The sequence below is a fragment of the Arachis duranensis genome, unplaced genomic scaffold (assembly GCF_000817695.3).
Source record: "Arachis duranensis cultivar V14167 unplaced genomic scaffold, aradu.V14167.gnm2.J7QH unplaced_Scaffold_165933, whole genome shotgun sequence".
NCBI lineage: Eukaryota > Viridiplantae > Streptophyta > Magnoliopsida > Fabales > Fabaceae > Arachis > Arachis duranensis.
In genome coordinates, this window is record NW_026264257.1 from 13034 (window position 1) to 29817 (window position 16784).

Consider the following 16784-nt stretch of genomic DNA (forward strand, 5'->3'; position numbering starts at 1 on the left):
TTATTACTTTTTATTGTGGTTAGCTTAACCATATAAATTTTAGGGTTGACCAGAGAATAAATATTTGTATACTTGTTTTATTGCTTTATATATTTATAATTTTTTTAGCTTATATAATCTCTGGCTCTAATATATTTTTCATAAGTTACGACTTTAATTTTTAGTTATTCCTAAATTCTTGATTAGTGTTTATAGTGGTTAACTTAGCGATAAAAACTTAAAGGTTCACCATTTAAAAACAAGTGCTTGTATAATTTTTTTATTACTTTCTATATAATTTACGATATGACTATAAATAATTAGTCTTTTTATTTATTAGGATATATGATTTAATCTACTAAAAAATATGTTTAAAAATATTTATTATTATATAATTGTACAATTCTAATTTTAATTTTTTGGTTTGAAAAATTATAGATGATTTTTATTAATTTATAATAGTTTTGTTATATTATTAATTTTATAGATAAATTATTTGCGTTGTCAATATCATTTAATTAATTTTTTAACTAAATCATTAAATTTAATTTTCATAGTATAAATATTATTCATCCAATATTTTTTAGATAAATTATTTGCTTTATGAATATTTTTTAATATACATCAATATTACTTTAGTATTTATATATTTAAGATTTAGAATTTACATATATGGTTTAGGTTTTAGCATTTAAGGGTTTCGATTTATAATTTTATAGTTTGTTTTTATGGTTTAGTTTATTGGATTTTAAATTTTACAAAGTAGTGTTTTAGGATTTTAGTGGTATAAGTTTGTTTTAAGAATTTGGATTTATGTTTTATCTTTTATTATTTATTGAAAATAATAATTTTTTATTTTGTTGTTCTGAAACAAGTTTTGTATAATTAATAAGTCAATTGTGTAATGCGTTATATTTTCTATTTTTATTTCCTTAATATTAATATATTACTTTTCGTTATTATTGTTATTTTTTGTGTATGATTAGTTTCATTTTTAATATTTAAAATATTATATTTTTGTCATCGTTAATTTTTTTTAAATATATTTTTCTCTAATATGATTGTAAATCCAATATGAGATATTTTTTGGTTTTTCCTACAAGGATTCCTAATAATTAATCTCTCTCTTTTTCTTCGTTGAAAACAGTTGGGAGCCCTCTCTCAAACCTCTCAAAGAACAAAACGACTTGGAAGAACACAAAGCAAAGCAAAAGCAATGACTGAGAAGTGCGAACTGAGAACTCAGCTCGCATTTTCTTTCATTTACTCTCAACTCTGAAGACTCCTATAAAAGCCAGAAAGAGAGAGACCACACAACACAACGTTCATTTCGTTTTCATTTTCATTTCATTTTCATTTTCATTTCATTTCACGAGAGAGAAACCTCTCATGTGACGTGACGACCGGATTCACCAATGGCTTCTTCTTCTTCCGCGCCTACAACTCCTTCTCCCTCCTTCACCGCTCGCATTCCTCTTCCTCCTTCAGGTTCGTCTTCTCCACTAAACCTATCTTTATTCTCTTTGTTTAGCTTCTACTATACTTTCCTCCTTTTTCGATCGATCTAGGGATTCGATTTTCCTTCATTACGCCTTTTCGAATTTCAATTTCGTGTTTTCTTTTTAATCTTTCATATTTATTCGTTTTGCCGCTTATTTGTCAGAATGTGCGTTTACTTGTTCGTACTTTTGTAACGTTCTTGCTTGATTGCGTTCTGTTCTAACTTACTATTTGATCGAGCTGCTTGGAGTTTTTTCCTTTTTTTTTTTTGTCTTTAGCATTTTTCTTTCTATCTTTTAATCGCATTCTTGATGTTTGTTTACTTAGACAATGGCCGGTTACCGTTTGATAGAGCTGCTGTTTGTTTGTAACTACTTTTCTGCACGAATATTTTTACTTGATTCCTGCACGAATCTACTATTTTGATCGAGCTGCGGTGATCTTCTCCATTTTCTTTCCACTTCTTGATGTTATTCGAGATCATTGACTTGGATTTTGCAAACACTGATTTCTAATTAGGTGACAGCCCTCCTAATGTTGAATCTAATTCAGCTCTGGTTCCTATCCATATTGTGACAACTGCATCTCAACTCCCAGCTGAGTTTCTGGAACCATCGCCTCAGGACCAGTTCATAATTGGTTTTGATTGTGAGGGCGAAGACTTGTGTCGAACTGGAGCTCTCTGTCTAATACAGCTTGCATTCCCAGATGCCATTTACTTGGTTGACGCAATAGAAGGTGGGGAAGCGCTGATCAAAGCCTGTAAGCCTGCGCTCGAGTCTAATTTCATCACAAAAGTGATTCATGATTGCAAAAGGGATAGTGAGGTCGATTTCTTGCTTTTTTCTTTATTGCTTTTTATTTTATTTGTTGAAGTTTAGATGCTTTTGATCAAGTAAGAACAAACTTTAATGGTAATGTTTGCATTCTAGGCATTGTACTTCCAGTTTGACATCAAGCTGAACAACGTGATGGATACCCAGGTGAACTCTCCAGACCCAGCCAATGTATTAGGTCTTGTTAATTTTGCAGTCGAATTGCTTCAACGTTAGCTTGCTTTTGATATACAGACCCAGATGCTTTATAAATATACAGTTTGTGTATGACTTTTAATTATTATTTTATATATGATTCATTTGAATGTGATCATAAATCTAGTTGAACTTAAATCAAATAAATCTAATTTAAACTGCCTTAGCTTCTCATGCTCTTTGATCACTTTCAACGATATGATTATTAAAACATTCAATTTATGAGGTTTATATCATTTTCACTTGACTTTTATTGTCTTCTGTCAAGTGTGATAGTGTTTGTACATCAACTTTTGATTTACTCATCACTCGTTTGCTAATCACTGTCCTTTTTTTTGTAACATGTTAGAATATTGCCATTTATGATTAGAATAGTATCATTTGGTCAATTGTATTTGTTTGGTTCTTGTAACTTAGCGAGTAATTTGCTTCATGATGATAATAATCGTCTTGTCATCTTATTGTATACATACTATGAATAATACATTAGGCATCAATGTTAACTGGATGGTGGCACCTAGGTAGAGATTACAGTTAGTGAATTGGATATCTACTATGTGCATATCTGTATCATGTTTGGTTAAAGTGGATAGAGCATAAAAGATGTAAAGAGGTAAATTATTGTGTGTGTGTGTGTGTGTGTGTGTGTATATTGGGAATGCAATTTTATTAATCAACCTAGTTTCTGCCTCTCAATCCATATTGTTCACCCAGTGGAAGAATACAAATTTTGTGTTCCTTTTCATCTGATTTTTGTCTCCAAGTGTTTATTATCTCAACAATCAAATACCTTTTTTTTTCTCTTCCCTATCTCTATTGTTGTGGGATAATAACCAAACACACCCAAATATATACATAATCTATTGGGTCTATCTGTCCAATTCAATCACACAAAAAAAAGATACACATAATTTATCATAATCTTTACAGATAAAAAAAAAAATAACCTACACTCATAAGATAAATCATATTACAAGTTATAACTCAGACTTAAATCATCACTGAAGTTGAAACACATGATTCTGTCACCCTACTGAACACAGACTTCTTTTTTATTCCCCCTTTCCTTGGGTGATCCATTTTAATTTATGAATTCTCAGTTGGAAACAGGAAATGGAGATCATATCATATTGCAGATATATGTCCTTAGAAGTCTTTGATCTTTATTCTTTGTGTTTGCTTTTGATTTCATAGGATACTTACGCTGATGTGGTATATATTTATACATATTGAATTTTTTATCCTATTCTATTGGTTCAGATTGCATATGCACTGATCGACGAGCAAGAAGGGAAGCGGAAAAGAGATGACAACATTTCTTTTGTTGACCTCCTAGCTGATCCACGTTTTTGTGGTAGTATATATATCGTGGTATCCACGTTTCTATATATTGTTGACCATATTACTCTGGATGATATGATTCAATTTGTCCTAATAAATTCTTAATTATAATTAATTCCTCCATATTCACTTTGAGTGTTTGCATCCAGGCATATCATATGATGAGAAGGAAGAGGTTCGGGTTCTCCTTCGACAGGTTGGTTTTAGAATCTTGGTTGTGCAGACATATCCAATTTACACATTTCTACTTCAAAATTTAAATTGTTGGTCCAGCGTGAATGTTTTATTTCATCATATTATTCTTAAAGTTGTACTATAGAAAGTAAGAAACTATAAAGCATCATGAATATATTTAGTTATATTATAATTATTCATATCATTATGTGATTTTTATTTGTTCGGAGGGCTAGTGGGATGAAGGAAGTGATGAGCATCTGGGGATTTTAAACCCTTGTCCCAAATTCCAATGCCAGCAACCCCTGGCTCATTGGTCAAGGGAGGTGTCACTTGATTGACTTGAGATACCACTTTTTGACAATATTTGAATTTCCTTTATGTGCATGTTACACCTATAAAATATTTATGTATGGGTCATTGAACTAATCTATCATGTGATATTATTTCTCAATGTCTTGTGTTCTCAGGACCCCAAGTTTTGGAGATATAGACCTTTTTCTGAACGTATGGTCCGCACAGCTACTGATGATGTCCGTTTTCTTCTGTATGTTTATCACCGAATGATGGTGAACTTGAATGAGCGGTCCTTATGGCATCTTGCGGTTCGTGGTGCCCTGTATTGCCGATGTTTTTGTGTGAACAATAATGATTATGCTGATTGGCCATCTCTGCCTCCTATCCCAGGTCTAGATAATGTTGACAAGAACCTTCTATGACAAAAACTACATGGATGCATGATATTCCCAGTTGCCTTTTATTTCCTGACATTGCCAACCTTAATTTCAAACATGATATCATTGATGCTATTAAAATTTTACTTACTGTTGATGGAATAATTTGCCCGTTGAAATAACCATGATAGGTGAATATTGCAGCTCCCATTATGGAGGACTTTCTGTTGCATCATGTTGATTATTGTTTAGTGATTACAAGTGGATTATTGTTTAGTGATGCAAGTGGATTATTGTTTAGTGATGCCTTAGGTCAATTTATTGGATATAGACATATAGTGTCTGGAATGCTTGTATGATTTGTTAATGATATTGACTGCTAAGCAACACAGTTTTTTTTTTCCTTTTAGATACGCTGAAAGTTGATGGAAATGATCTGGAGGAAGAAATTCTTTCAGTTGTAGACATTCCCCGAGGAATGATGGGACGAGTTATTGGTAGAAGGGGGGCTACAATCTTGACAATTAAGGAGGGATGCAAGTACGAATTTTTCTGTGCGCTTTCCATTTCCCTGGTTTAGCAAATAATTTTTGTGGGTGAATTGCTAAATACTTTGATTTTAAATGCATTTGTTCTTGCAGTGCGGAAATTGTCATTGGAGGTTCGAAGGGCCCACCTGACAAGGTTAGTATACTCACCATTACAATTCTTAACTCCAGTTCCCCAGTAGCTGGCTTTTTTCAATCCAGGGGTTGTTGATTTATTCATAGTCTATATCTTATTTTTATGAATGATGAACATAATATTTGCCGAGATGTAGACCGTTTTTGAGTTTTGTTACGTACGTACCTGCTGTGGTGGTCCTAGTTTTTGCAGCTGAATTTTTTAATGACAAATTAAAAATTATATTACCAATTTTCAATGTTGTTTGGTGTTTTATTATGTAGGTCTTCATCATTGGACCAGTGAAGCAGGTGTTGAAAGCTGCGGCATTGATTAGGGGTAGAATCATAGATATATAGTGAGGAAAATGCTATGGCTGCATCTCAATTCTGATACATACAATTTTCTTAGTCTATAGTGTCTTGGATTGAATTTCGGGGGTTGGAGTTGATCAAATGCCTTCGACCCACTTTCCCCTTTCATCTGCCGGGGAGAAAGAAGGATACAAACATTTTGAAAATTTTTCAATCACAGAACTGCCAAAAATTGTTTCATTTCTCTTCTCGTTTCACCAGATTCAAACTACTGCAATATATTAGGTTTGACAGCTGTACTTAGCATTAATATAGTATATTCTAAAGAGCTTCGAACATTAATTTCAAAAAAAAACTTGTTTTAAGAAAGAATTCTTATAATACTCTTATAAACTTTCAATAGACTTTATACAGAAATACTGAAATAAATTTCTACTTCATTCGAAGCTAAGAATTACTAACTTACAAACATAATTAAATTGACTTTTCTAAAAACTGATTCTAAACACAAAAGCACCCCCTATATATATATATATATATAATACTTTTTTGGTGGTAGACTTGTAGTGGAAATCTAATTTTAATGACAGCATCCGTTTTAGTTCAGACGATCACCAGAAATTAGAAGAAAAACACCCCTTACACTGTAGTTTGCTATAATGTAACATAAGCGAACAGAACAAAAGGGCATGAGGAAAGAGAGAGGGAGGGGAGGAATTGTTAAGTTGATCTTCACGAATTTAAGGACTTAAAAAAGACAGCAACCTAAAGTCGGAAGATAATATTTTACAACTCAAAGCAATACCACCAAATCTTTGGGCACTGCACGATGATGTTGCATCCGATCAGGGTGGGTGAAAAACACGATAGTAAATTCTTACCCTTTAGTACAATAAAATCACAGCAGTGTGAGAAATATACATAAACAAAATACAAAAACCCACAATGGCAAGAAGCTCAAGTCTAGGTAATGCCGGCACACAAAGAATGAGTATATAATCAGAGAATTTTACTTCTGGAATCCACCAAATTGATATTGTTGGCTGCTAAGGCTTGAGAACATGTCATTTCCGGTTTCTGTCTGTGAAGGAGTGAATCCAGATCTACCAAGACCAGAACCGGAACCCATAGCTCTACCCATGTAAAATGAAGGTGGAGGAGGGCCTTTCACCACTTCATCTGATCCATCACTTAATCCACCCACAATCCCAACATCTGCAAGATTTACTTTCTTGGCTGCAAAAACAATGGTAGACAAATAAAATTATGGAAACTTCAATTGCTCAACCAATTGGTATATTACAGAAAGAAAACCAAAATGTGTATTCACAATGTTGCACGAACGGGAAAATAAAAAACAATAATAATATATTGAGATGATAAACTTACGGCCAGATATATTGAGATCAATCAGTCCACGGCTAAGTGAATCTGCCCAGATGCCAGATTTCACCTGGAATGGATCCTTTTTAGGTGAAACTTTAGAGTCTACTGAAGTTTTACCATTCATCTTATCATGGTTGATGTCACTGGCAACATTATTGGAGGTCTGTGAAGATGCTGAATCAGGTTGAGAAGTAAAATCACCAAAAACATCAGATCCATCAAAATTATTAAGTGGAATCGCAGCAAAGGGGTCAAAAGTGCTATTGTTTGCAGGAGCAGAATTTCTTGACTTATTGTTAGGCTGCGCAACTGGTTCAGGAATGGCAAAGGGATCAAAAGTGCTATTATTCACAGGAGCCGAATTTCCTGTGTCTGTATGCACAACTGGTTCAGAAACAGCAAAGGGATCAAAAGTGATACTATTCGCCGAAGAAGAATTTCCTGACTTCTTGTCTGGCTGCGCAACTGGTTTAGGAATGGAAAACAAGTCAACTGTTGGTGTAACTGAAGGAATGGCTGGCTGTGATGCAAATAGATCCACTTCTTCCTATACATAAGTCAACACAGACATGAAAAAATAGAAATTACTAACTATGTGCCAAAAGGAATAAAGAAAAAAATTCAGCACATTGAAGTAAAATGTGCAAAAAAGAAGGCAAGCCACATATTATTCTCTTTCATCAGTTCTTCACAATCACATATTAAAGCTTTTAAGGAGTGCAATTTATCTATAGATATGAATAAGAACATTCAGAATAATGTCAAAAATTGTGCATCCCCATTAATGATGGCATATCCCACTCATTATTGGTTCCCCCTACCTGATCATTTCAGAAAGCTAACTTGTACAATTGAATATCATTAACATACTACTTCGGAAGATGAAATTGATATTGTAATTCATAATAAAGGACACGTCAATAATGTTTATTTCAGTTAAGTACTATTCAGTCAAACAGTCCTAGTTGATAATGGAAGAGAGGTTCTGAGCTTAGGACCACTAATTAGTAGAGGTTCCTGCCTTTGAATCTGCAAGCAATTGCTGGTGCAGGCATGAGAAAACCAACTGCAGTCGTAAAGAGTGAAGAAATCTAACCTGAGGTTGAGAACTAGCTCCCTTGTCCACATTAGGTGGTGCCGATACAAATGAAGCATCTGCAAATAGATCAACCTCTGAAACACTATTAGCAGCAGCCTTTTCTGTAGAAACAGATGTTGGAGCATCCATGAAGTCACTGATTAAATCTTGTCCAAAGAGATCAACTTGATTAGAGCTTCCAGCCGAAGGCTCTGTTGGAATGAAAACCCAATATCATTGACACACTGAGAAGAATAATAAAATGACTAATATTGTGGCAGATCTTGTCATCAAATGGATAGTTAAATTGATTATCTTATTTTCTGTCACTAGCTGCTCTGGGACTGGGTACACAGTTCAAGAATAAACAGATCATAATGAAAAAATGGGGATTATTTGAATGGAACTTTTACTGCACCATTTTTACATCATTTCCCTTTTATGAAAATCAAACAAGCAAGAAACAGACTCCAGCACACACTCTCCATCCTCCCCAACCCCGCGACCAGTTAAAAGGAAACAAAAACAGGAGAGGCAGTAAGGAAACTACGTCAAAATGGGGCAGGACTAGAACTGTCATTTTTCCAATCTAACAAGCTTAACCTATAGAGATAATCACTCTACCGGACCAGTCATTTTACTTGGAAAGCTTGTATTATCATGTACATAAGAGCAAAATGTGCATAATTTTAGTTTCATCCTAAATCTAAATTGAAGGAACAGGTTAATATCACTATTTAAATTAAATGAACAAAATCAGCAACTGGGATGCACTAGACTATATGGGAATACTTACTAGCAGAAGTTCCTCTTGGATCAAAGTCGTCAAAATCATCCTCGGTATTATTTGCAGGTGCACTTGAACTTTGAGAAGCAACTGAACTGTAATTATCATGGGCATTAGCAGTAGATGACTTAGATACTCTGGAAGGTGCATTCTCCTGACTTTTGCTGCAAGATAGAGATTCTGGAATTAGAATAGAAGAAATAGCATGTTCCTACGCAACCAAACAACTGAGCAATTGATGCATATAAGAGAAGGGAAATGAGATGAGCATCTCAACCATTGACCAAGAGTCCCATTTAAGAGAGTTCTCATTTCTCACAAGTCAGAACAAGTTCGTTAAACTGGGAATAGAAATGCAAGGTCAGAAGCTTGAGTCTGGCTTTGATACACAAACTTATTTATTTGTTTTACAACGGAAGTATTTGAGTCATAACCTGTATTATTAAAGGTAAAAGGAGATAAAATTTTCCGAACACATCAAATACAAACTAACAAGTTTAGTTTGATGGGATTTAATATTCTGTTAAGTATCTAAGGAAAGTGGGAAACCACACCTTAAAAGCTAGCTGTTAAGGGGGAAGAACCACTCTCCTTATATACAACATCAAGCATCCCATACTACTCGATGTGGGACTTTGAGCACCCCATAATACCCAAGTCCCTAACAATATACCGGCCCTGGAGAGCCGACGTCCACGGCGGCTTCACTCTATCGACACTGACCCAACGGTAGCCACTTTGCTACGGTCTATCAGTATTCGGTATTCACCTTAATCCAGCCTATAGGTAGCCCTCTCCATGGCACCGACAACCACGCTCTGATACCATTGTTAAGTATCTAAGAAAAGTGGGAAACCACACCTTAAAAGCTAGCTGTTAACGGGGAAGAACCACTCTCCTCATATACAACATCAAGCATCCCATACTACTCGATGTGGGACTTTGAGCACCCCATAATACCCAAGTCCCTAACATATTCCTTTGGGATATTATCTGGCAAAATTTCTATTAGAACACTTTTAAAGAACTAATGGAAAAAAAAAAACATTTAAGGAAAATTAGTCAAAACCATACAAATTCCTTAGTGCAAGGAACTTAAACAATTCTAGATATTTCAGACAGCAACTTAACATATAATAACAAATTAACAATGTACAACAAAATATATGCCATAATGACTGAATTTACAAACTAAGTTCAGTATTTCCCCCAAATTCTAACTAGTACCTAGGGTTATGCCAATGTGTAGAGACAATAATATGGCATAAACATAAAGTACACGTACAAGTAATTTACAGACGAGAATAGCAGTAAGATATGCCTTACCTGACAGAGTGTGCAGTACCCTTTTTGAAGGAGTTCTCTTCATCGTCACTGATGTTTCGTGATCTTCTAATGTATTTGTCTTCTTCATAGTCTCCCTTGTCTCTGTAGCTATCCTTAAACCTATCACCATCATTTGAACCAAAGCCCGAATATTTACCACTGCTCTGATAGCTGCCACTACTAAATGAGGTTGACCCAGACTTGTACGTGATTCCACTAGAAGAAACTCCAACGTATCTAAAGTACTCATCCAAAAGAAAAACAAGAATATTATTTACCAACAACACAATCTATATCATAGTTTAATTAAAATCAATTCGGGGATTAAGGTAGTGACATATTCGACCTACTTGTCACGGTTTGCAGCAGCTTTATTTCTCACTTCCTGTATCTTTTCTCTATTATTCAAAAGGGCCACAATGGTTTCTGCCTTCTTCCTGACATTTAGTCCCGAATCCTTACCACTAGGCTCAACATATTCAAAGCTAGAAAGTGCCTTCACCAATCCAAAGTAAAGGATTATATGTAAGGAAATTTATCGTTCATTCTTATTGCCAGTCTGTTTAAATATTGCAAGTTCAAATAGCAAATACATGAGAAGGATCCTTACTGAGATTTGAAATGTATGCTCTATAATGTCATCAACTGCACGTTCAGACCCATGTGCTACCAAATACTCTATAACAGCTAATGCCTGACGTAAAAGTACTTGAGAGTTATTGGGTGTGATGTAACAACAAATAAAATGGAAGACCTTCCCTTTGTAACTTAAATCTAAAATAACAAGGTTATGCAGAAAGTGTTACCTTGTAAACATAGCGCCAATCTTTTCCAGTTTCAGTCAATCTTGTCCAAAGGACATTCATGACCATTTGACATTCAGTACTGAAAAGTATAGCAGAAGCAATAATTTAAGAATAACACTAAATTTCCTCCAAATAAGAAGGAAAAATAGAACTTCTAAAAGTAGTATAATATAACTAGAACAGAAATAGATAGATTATTACAATTTTTTGGTAGCCAGTGCAATCTCTGCCAGTGCAGAACCATGAGGACCCCAAGGTTCATTATCAGTTGCATCCAACACCTAAATCATAAATAATGGTAAGAACTCCAATAAATAAAACCAGCAGATTTATTAATCATATAATTCAAACGTTGGAGCCATACATCCAATCTACCATACACATCTACAGAGCAGGGCCACAAACCAACAACATATCACTTGCTTAATTCAACTTATAACACCATCTTTTTAAGGTTAAAACTTATTTGTTAAGTTTGAAACTGAAAGAATGACCATAACTTAGAACAATTTATAACTACCTATCAAATTTATACCATACAAGAATTTTCTTATATAGTGTTGCTATGTAATATCTGATATCTTCCATCTTCTCGACAAAAGGCTGCCAGGCTGGTGTATTTGCACAAGATGAATGAGGCTCACAACTAAAAAAAATTTCAAGTTCCAATAATGGTATAGAATTGCTGGGTTGGGTATGCCCAAAGTGGAGAAAAAGAATATAGACTACATACTCTCCATAAATTGGGTCAGGTAAGAACTCCAATGGCAATTCTTCCGGAAGTTGAAGTTATTCAGTGAAGGCCCAATGACAATTTACAAATTTCATACTATGAAAATGATCTATTTGGTGAGAGCCAGCCACCAGGAACTATTACATCCAACAAGACGTGAAAAGCAATGAAATGCAAACGGATAGGCAATTGACTTTGATATGGCATTTGGTGTATATATTGATAACTTTCATTCCTCTCGTTCTCTGTATGCACTCCCTGAGTTAGTTTCCCAGAAGAAGGTTGTAGACTTGTAGTTTGGTTTAATAAAGTCAAGCATCTTACTATGTGAAACAGATCAGATTATGCAACGAGGAGATACAAATTCTGTAAATAAAAGCAACATCATTGGTTTTTATGTTGCCTGTTTCTACTTTCAAGTTTTAACATGAAAAAAAACATTCCTCAAAATGTTGCTGCTTGGTCCATGACTTCTATAATTAACAAAGTTGGGGAAAAAAATGAAGTGGCAACTTCTTACTTAAAGTCTGAAATATGATATGAAAACGGAAAATTGGCTTCACTAGTACATTTTTGCCAAGCATCTTACATAAAATTATGAGTTTTAAAACAAAAACGTGCATTTCATCAACACTACTTTTTATACAGTCTATGCGAGACTTATGCAACAATTCTGCCCCCATCTTCCCATGAGGCATGAACACAAAGATAAACAGAGACAATTCACATTCACATATGCATTTTACATACAAATCAAATCTAGAACAACACAACACAATTCAATTCACACACTCCCGCAATTCACATTCAATTCAGGAAGGGGAAAAAATATTTCTGATAAACAAAAGAACAAATCAAACAGCAATCTCATGAACATTCCAATCAAATAAACGCAAATAACAAGCAAAATAGCAGCAATTAGAATTTAACTTTACCTTCTGTTCGATCTCGGGAACCTTCAGCACCTTCAGATTCACTTCTCTCTTTCTGATTTCCACACACACATCAGGAAAGGAAAAAGAAAAAGAAAATCAATCACGACATCGTGGATTAGAGATTAACACATGAATTAATTCGCATAACAAGAAGATTTAAAAAAAATATAACAGATTGCTCACATTTCTCGAACGGTTTGATCGAAGACCTTCATGAAATCCATGGCGAAGAAAGTTGCAGATCGGATCTGATCTAACCGCAGCGTGATTTTATAAATAAACAAAGAAACAAAGGAAGAGAAGAAAGTTACGAATGAAAAATCATATCATATTGTATATAATTGCAGCAAAATTTCGATGGCTTAGGTTCTTTGAGTAACAACAATTTTTTTTTATTGATATTAATTTTTAGATCTAATATGGTCACACTACCATGACAATTTTCCTTTTTTTTATTATGTTAAATAAAAAATAATGGATATTCTCACTCTGGCCTTAATAATGTTATTTTAATTTTATAAAATTTTATTATCAATATGATTAATTTTGATGAGTTTAATTTTAACAACCTAATAGTGTAAATAATTTTATATAATTATTCAATTAAATTTATGTATTTAAATGATTTTTTAAATAATAAATTAAAAATTATTATTTTCATTGATATGATAATATAATAATAATTATTTGTGATAAAATCGTAAAAGAATAGGAAAAGGAAAGATGAAAAATATTGTACTTTGTATTTTTAATTGAATTGTATTGCAAACTATGAGAGTAAAACTAATATATATACAGAGTATTATCTTATGAAAGATAAAAGTAAATAAAGATAAGATAACAACAACTAAATATAAGATAAAGATAAGATAAGATAATAAAGACTAAAACTTAAATTGAATTTATGTATTCTGTTGGACTGAATTTGTGAGTCACGAGACTTTTTTATTATTGTCATGAGTCAAGGTGGAATAGTAATTTAATAATTTGTGTAAAATTTGCTGAATAAATAGTATTATCAATTTAAGAGTATATTAGTTTTTCCAAAATGGATATTATTGTATGTTTAATTCTATGCCTAAAGAAGTTCATGTATTCATATATTTTCATATGTATTATAGTAAATACATGATAAAAGTTATTTGGAGAATAAAATTGTGTACTACATCTCTTCTCAATTCTTATTATATATAATAGTAGGCAATTGTTAAAAACATGTGAATGATACTTAGCTCACTGTGTTTCGTTATTTGCTTTGACTGACTCCTATTAAGTTCTGGAAAGTTTATTGTTTAATTTAAGTTTTTTTTTTTTTAAGATACTCCCTTTACAATCATCATTCACTATCATTCTCAGGACACTTTGCTGTTGATCAACAAAACTCAATCCCAGAATTAATATAAGACTTTTTTCTTTTTTCTTTTTTTTTGGTCGAATTAAACAGCCACTAATTCTAAATATTACACACTTACATACAACACACGCTCTACACATATTTAAGGGTTTTATTTACTACTTAGTCACAGTTAAAATTTGAACTCGAATGTAATATATTAAGAAACAATATATTTAGCCACTGAACACGTAAGATTCTTGTTAGTTAGCCAATTCTCACACTTATTTTCTTTTCTATAATTATGAAGGAAATTTAGCTCTCAATATTTTTATTTTTTTTATTTTTTATTTTTGTATTATAACAAGACTACAGAAATATCAAAATAAAATAATCACAAAATTTGTCCAAAAAAAAAAAGCTCTCGGTAAAGTTCATGTAAAGATGCTCCAAAATTTGTCCAACTACTTATTGGATGGAGAAACAAAAATGTTAGGCCCAAGAATGATTGAACAATCACTAGCCCAAAACTGATGGCATGAGTGTAAGCCCATTGATTCACATTTTTTCTTTTTTAATAATATTATAATCCGGTGGACAAAAACAAAAAAAAATCAACAAAAAAAAAAAAAAGTATTGCAATCCGTGTCATGTCCCATTATCTCATGAACCATTTATAATACAGCAAGAATAGATTGTAGGTAACTTAAAAACTTCCTAATACAGAAAAAAAAAATAGAAGAGAAAAAAACAAAAAATTAAAAAATACTTCATTCCCAGAGTTTTTAATTCCTTTGAAGTAAAGCAAGTAGTTTGTCTTCTTCATATATGGAAAATAAAAAATAAAAACTGTCTTATTCTAGCATGTGATAATGGTAAAATTAAAAAGCATTCAAACTTTATTTATTTATAGAAAGCTATTATAAAAGGTAAAAATTCAGATAAAGTTGACTTCACGTGAAGTTATACATGAGAGTCGTTAGATAAAAATTAAGTCAAATCAGTCAAATCATCTAACAGCTCTCAAGTATCAACTTCACGTGAAGTCGATTGCACCTGAGTTTCCATCATTAAAAAATGACAACTTTTTTGGTCTATAATAACCTTTTGTCCCAACCAAGTTGTCAAGGTTTGTGGGGTTGGTTTACTTCTGATCAAGGTATGTACTTTTTTGAACAAGGACATGGAATAATAATAATAATAAAAGTTGAGAACAATGAGATAATATAATTTTTATTTTGGTTATTAATTAAACATTTTTTCCCATTTTTTATATAAAATTAAAGTACAAGCATGCTTTAGGCATTCTTTAGTGAGCAAAAATGTACAAGTGTACCCTATTGAGAACAAATAAGAATATGTCTCTTTTTTATCAAAGCTATTTGTGAAGGAATATTCATCCATAATTTCATATGCATAAAATGCCAAAAGGAAGAAGATAATGTAGGACAATAATAAATTAAAAGACTAATAAAACTTTTATCAAAATAGACATAACCAAACATTAGAACAAACAAAATGTTTTGGCCATCTTTGGAAGCATCCTTTTTTATATATAAAAAAATCCATAATAAATTTAATTTAAACAAGTCAGTTCCAAATTCAACTTTTGATTTTTATCCAATTTGTAAACAATGACCCCCTTAATATGGGTCAAGAGTGTAATCAAAGTAAGACTAGGAATAAAGAAAATGGTCAATTAGTAAGGTTTGGCTGCCAATTATATTGGTTGGCACATGAACAATTACCATTATGAATGATTTTCTCCATTTATAGATAAGATTCCAAAAACTTAATACTAATTTAATAATTAACTATGTATGTAGTGATCTTAAGTCATAAACTGTGGTCTTGACTAGGAGCAAAAACAACAACATATAGTGGGATAAGAATGACGAGATATTAATATGAACTTATATTATATATAACCGTATTTTTTTAATGAATTAACTCTTTTTTGTTATCCACAATATTTATTATTTCGATAGGTTAAAGATTAATTTATTATGAATCTGAGTTTTATTTAAAGATCTATTATTGGTCAATAAATTACTGTTTACACAAGACAAAATTTAAATTTCTGACCGCACTTACTTAAACGAATGAGTGAGTTAAATACTTGATGAATCCAAATTAATTTTTTAATGAATTAACTAATATGTGAGATATCTGTTTTTTAATACATTAGACACTTATTAATTGGAATTTTAATAGCTATTATTAGCTTGTTATTAAAAAAAACCTATTTTTATTGTTAGCTATTAAACAATTGAATTGAAAGTTTTATGAAAGAAAATCAAATATAGTAGTTTATCACAAAATTTTAATAGCTAACAATAAAAATATGATTTTGTTAATAACAACCCTAAGTAGCTATTAAAATTAAAGTTCATTAAAGTCCATAGTTTATATATGAATTGGCTACATATATACATCACAAGCTAGATAACAAAATCCTTAGCTTATAGTTAAATTCTGTTTGTGGACAATTTTATATTGGGAGATTTTCTATCATCTAAAAATAGTCCCTCAATTTTTAAATTAATTAAAATTAGTCTCTAATTTTCAAATTGTAAATTAAGTTAATCCTCTAGTTTCTAAATTGTCACGTATTATATATAAGTTGTTGCGGCAGAAAAATCATTTTAATCAATTTGCTTCTGAGATGAAAAATTGAGGAGAGCAATTTGAATGTTTAGGAATTAGAATGACCAAATTGATTGA

The 16784-nt window shown here is 32.2% G+C and overlaps 2 protein-coding genes across 2 annotated transcripts; one reads left to right on the forward strand and one right to left on the reverse strand.

Moving 5' to 3' along the window:
* The first annotated feature begins 1116 nt into the window (after nt 1–1116).
* On the forward strand, nt 1117–5916 carry LOC107470244 (uncharacterized). Its single transcript, XM_016089639.3, has 9 exons — nt 1117–1467; nt 1999–2306; nt 2412–2462; nt 3771–3864; nt 4001–4047; nt 4496–4712; nt 5110–5239; nt 5341–5383; nt 5647–5916. The coding sequence occupies exons 1-9, from the start codon at nt 1395–1397 to the stop codon at nt 5719–5721; spliced, it is 1038 nt and encodes a 345-aa protein (XP_015945125.1). The 5' UTR covers nt 1117–1394; the 3' UTR covers nt 5722–5916.
* A 477-nt stretch (nt 5917–6393) lies between these two features.
* Nucleotides 6394–13107, reverse strand: LOC107470239 (clathrin interactor EPSIN 1). The gene is made up of 11 exons (XM_016089628.3): nt 12911–13107; nt 12728–12779; nt 11261–11340; nt 11060–11138; nt 10864–10947; nt 10604–10749; nt 10254–10490; nt 8937–9091; nt 8159–8352; nt 7066–7609; nt 6394–6912 (listed from the first exon to the last, which is right to left on the reverse strand). Exons 1-11 carry the CDS (start codon nt 12949–12951, stop codon nt 6686–6688), a joined length of 1839 nt encoding a protein of 612 aa, XP_015945114.1. The 5' UTR covers nt 12952–13107; the 3' UTR covers nt 6394–6685.
* Between the last annotated feature and the right edge of the window lie 3677 nt (nt 13108–16784).

Coding starts and splice junctions, on each gene's coding strand:
- LOC107470244 (XM_016089639.3), top strand. CDS start 1,395: ATGGCTTCTTCTTCTTCCGCGCCTACAACTCCTTCTCCCTCCTTCACC. Junction 4,713..5,109: donor ATCTCTGCCTCCTATCCCAG/GTCTAGATAATG, acceptor TTTTCCTTTTAG/ATACGCTGAAAGTTGATGGA. Junction 5,240..5,340: donor ACAATTAAGGAGGGATGCAA/GTACGAATTTTT, acceptor TTGTTCTTGCAG/TGCGGAAATTGTCATTGGAG.
- LOC107470239 (XM_016089628.3), bottom strand. CDS start 12,951: ATGGATTTCATGAAGGTCTTCGATCAAACCGTTCGAGAAAT. Junction 10,491..10,603: donor GCTGCTGCAAACCGTGACAA/GTAGGTCGAATA, acceptor TGAGTACTTTAG/ATACGTTGGAGTTTCTTCTA. Junction 9,092..10,253: donor GGTACTGCACACTCTGTCAG/GTAAGGCATATC, acceptor TCTATCTTGCAG/CAAAAGTCAGGAGAATGCAC.